Consider the following 3,759-nt stretch of genomic DNA (forward strand, 5'->3'; position numbering starts at 1 on the left):
CCCTCGTGGGGAAGATAAACTGACAAAACTGCCTGGGCAACTCTGAGAGCAAGTAAGGGGAAAGGATGCTGAGTGTTAGGCTGCTGGGAAGGGCAGAGTCAGAAAGTCTCACAGAAATTAACCCCTTTGCAAGCCGTTCATGTTCCCTACAAAAATGCTGTTTGCCTGGAAGCTTAAAACTCGCTTGAAACACAGGTGACAAGGAAACTCCAGGAGCGGCTGGAAATGGGGTCTTTGCAGCTCTGTCACAGCAGTGAGCGCTTGCAGAAAACCATGGAAGACCTTACGGTTTGTGTTTGCTTTCAGGCTCCTCCAGGGAAGGTGGAAGAGGTGGTGAAGTTTGCTATTGATGCAGGCTACCGCCACTTTGACTGTGCCTATTTCTACCAGAATGAAAATGAAATAGGGAATGCAGTCCAGCAGAAGATCAAGGAGGGAGTTGTGAAACGGGAAGACCTCTTCATTGTCACTAAGGTACAAGGATGTGGGATTATTGGGGCATCTAGCTTTTCTCGGAGAGAAACTCTTGTTCCATCTGTAATGTAACAGAAGGACCTGTTCCCTTCTCTGATGTTCACTTTGGGGTTGTCTTCTTGTGTTCTGTGAATTCTGTCCTTTTTTTGCAATTTGGCCTGGCTTTATTATGAACCATTGACAACTTTGGAAAGATAGTATGGCCATTGCTGATCTAATAATTTCCTTGCATCTGTTAAGTCACTTAATTATACTGAAGTTAAATTTGCATGCACCCTAGAAAGATCAGGAAAAAAAGACATGTCTGAATTCAAAGGTGCTGTGTTACTTACTGGTGTGCAAGACATTTGAAAATAGTGTTATGTACAAAAGTCAGCCTTTCATGTTCTGAAAGGGCACAGAAGTAAAAGTATGAGACTTCAGTCTGAAGTGGTTTACATGTATTTACTCCATTCCTTTATCCCATCCTCATGGCTCAGCAAGGCTCTTTACCAAAAACTAAGAACACTTCAACTAAAAAACACATCTTGGGGTTTTCACCAGCAAAACCCGAAAAAAAATTAGCATAACTAAGCTTTTCCACATACTCTTCATTTTTGTTAAAGGATGGGGTTTGAATTATTTGAATAATACTTACAAGTTCTTCTATTTAGACATCTTGTATTTTTGTTTCAAAAATGACTAAAATAAATGACAGTTCTCACTGTGGTCAGTTAAAAAGGACAGGATACGATCTGTTCTCAAGTCTCAAAATTCAGGCTGAAAAAGAAACCACTAACAGCTTTGCTGTGTCAGATACACCTGGCAGAGTGTTGCATTTATTTCTGAGATTCTCTTTTCATAAGTAGGAATACTGATTGTCCACCTTCATGACTGACTCCCTTATTTGTCGTATGTTTGTCTTACCTTACCATAAAAATATTGACATCCTTGTCTTTAGCATGCATTGAGTAGGTGGGGAGGGAGTCGTCCTCCCAGACCACCAAGGGAGAAGGTTCTGTCCCCTCGTCTGGACTGTGAAAGCTGTAGAGTCACAACTGGGCTTCGTTTCTTCCCACAGTTGTGGAACACATTTCATGAGAGGCCCTTGGTTAAGGTAGCATGCAAGAAGAGCCTCGCTGCACTGCAGCTGGACTACCTTGACCTCTACCTGATGCACTGCCCTATGGGATTCAAGGTACTCCTGCTCTATATCCCTCTTCTCCTTACTTGGCTAGAAACATGTGGTGCATACTCTCATCTGTGCTGTGAACAGCTTCACTGTGCAGCTTGGATATGTGTGGTTCATGTGGCTCTTCCCTGAACCTGGTGGTAGGAAGCATTCAGTCACTAACTAGGTAGTGGTATGTTTTAGCATGTGGGTCTGGCTTTCCACACCTGTTGGAGCAAGATAGTCGTAGGTATGACCAGGTAATGAGCTCCCTGGGTCTTCAGGGAAACTGGAACCAACACAGAGTGGTGCAGTTTAGGATTGTAGTCCTCTGTTGGGCTGGAGCAGCTTGAACATCTTAGGTTTTGGAGATGTTGGCTTGATCTGGAGTAACCAACAGTGAGAAATGAAGCACAGCACAGAAAGAACATCCTTTTTTCACCAGTCTATACTTGTGTAAAAACAGAAAAACCCCAAAACCCCGAACTTGAATAAAGGTAGAGTGGTTTCTGTTCCTTTCTCTCTAGATCTGCCTAAGTGACATAATCACTACTAATCCCAACTCTTTGTATGCAGGGATTGATTTGCAGAAATATGGCCCTCATCCAAAAGAGAATTCTGATGAACACACATTATTTTTAGTTATGTGATATGTTTAAATAACCTGCTAACTTGCTACCTATAAATCCAGTCAGAAGTGCTAGTGAACAGTAGGAAATTCAACTCTTAAAATAGTCTATTATCTGCCTTGAAATCACAGGCTGGTGAAGAACTGCATCCACTGGATGACAAGGGTATGAGTATCCCCAGTGATACAGATTTTCTGGACACATGGGAGGTAAGTTAATGTTTGCTCTTTAGAGCAGGTGTCAGCACCGACAACGGAACAGAGATCTGCGTGCAGGATGAAATTAAGGAATAGGTTTCAGTACAGAGTATAGTCACAAAAAATTGCTTTTCGTTACCAGAGTGAGCAGAGCTGCTGCTCTGCTACTTCTTGTTTTCGGGAGCAAAAGGGGGGTGTCTTTACTAAGACTAAAGAGGAGGAAGTTGTCAGCACTGTAGATGTCGTGCTAAAATAATACTTGAATGCATACAATGGTAGAATGGAAGCACAGATTAATCTGGGTGTGGTTGTTAGTTTACTGGGTGTTTCATGGAGGCAGGTAGGGAATTCTCACGCTGCTCAGTGTCAGGCATTAACACTTGAGGCTGCCCTTCAATCCTGCTTTCCTGATGGACTGAGAAGATTCAGGGTCTGCTCCTGCTACCTGCAACTCTGTGATGCTGCAGCTCTGGGAATTAATAGTTTTCTCCTCAATAGCGAATTACAGTTGCAGGAAAGCATTTTGAGTTTAAGCGAGCATCCTCCTTGTTGTGTTCTGCCAACTCAGAGGTAGTGTGTAGGCAGGGGAGGAGTTGGAGGGGGTCTCCCTTGCATTTTTAGCTTTGGTGAAATGACCCCCAAAGAAGCCAAAGCAAAAGAATTTCACTTCCCACTGCAAAAGGGTTGGCCGAGACGTTCTTCTTGTATTACTTTCCCATCTGCAATGGGACATAAAGCATACAGGTAATTTTTTTTTTTTCTTGTTTGAGATACTGTTATTTACTCTAGTGTGTGGTGTTTGTTCGTTTTTCACTAGCTTTAGGGAAATAAAACAGTGTAGTTGACAGTAAGACCACCTCATAAACACGAGTTGGTTGTCCTTACTCATTAGGCCATGGAAGAGCTGGTGGACTGTGGTCTGGTAAAAGCCATTGGAGTCTCCAACTTCAACCATGAGCAGATTGAAAGAATCTTGAACAAGCCAGGATTGAAGTACAAGCCAGTAAATAACCAGGTAAGATTTTTATTTCCATTGATGTCAAGTCATCTTGGAATATTCCTACATATATTCATGCTACACTTCAACCCTAAAACTGACTTCTGACGTGACCTTTAAATAGCTTTGGGGCCATGGAAACATCTCACAAAGCACCAGGTATCCTTGGTTGTCTAAAAGGCTCCTGAAGTCAGCACTGCCTGCGGTATGCAAGGCTTTGGTACAGTGTCATTCTTGATGTCTTTCAGCTGACAGGGATGTCAACAGAAATGTTTTTTGTAGACTTATGTGTGGATTTAATGCGGTGGAGGT

General features: G+C 42.7%; 1 protein-coding gene across 1 annotated transcript; it reads left to right on the forward strand.

Moving 5' to 3' along the window:
* Positions 1–306: 306 nt before the first annotated feature.
* Positions 307–3,465, forward strand: LOC104498756 (aldose reductase-like; the record flags this gene model as incomplete). The annotated part of the gene is made up of 4 exons (XM_010142173.1): positions 307–474; positions 1,535–1,651; positions 2,385–2,462; positions 3,343–3,465. Coding segments are annotated over 4 exons (486 nt in total), but the record flags the coding sequence as incomplete, so codon positions are not given.
* Between the last annotated feature and the right edge of the window lie 294 nt (positions 3,466–3,759).

Source organism: Buceros rhinoceros, unplaced genomic scaffold (genome assembly GCF_000710305.1).
Source record: "Buceros rhinoceros silvestris isolate BGI_N320 unplaced genomic scaffold, ASM71030v1 scaffold42038, whole genome shotgun sequence".
Classification (NCBI taxonomy): Eukaryota; Metazoa; Chordata; class Aves; order Bucerotiformes; family Bucerotidae; genus Buceros; species Buceros rhinoceros.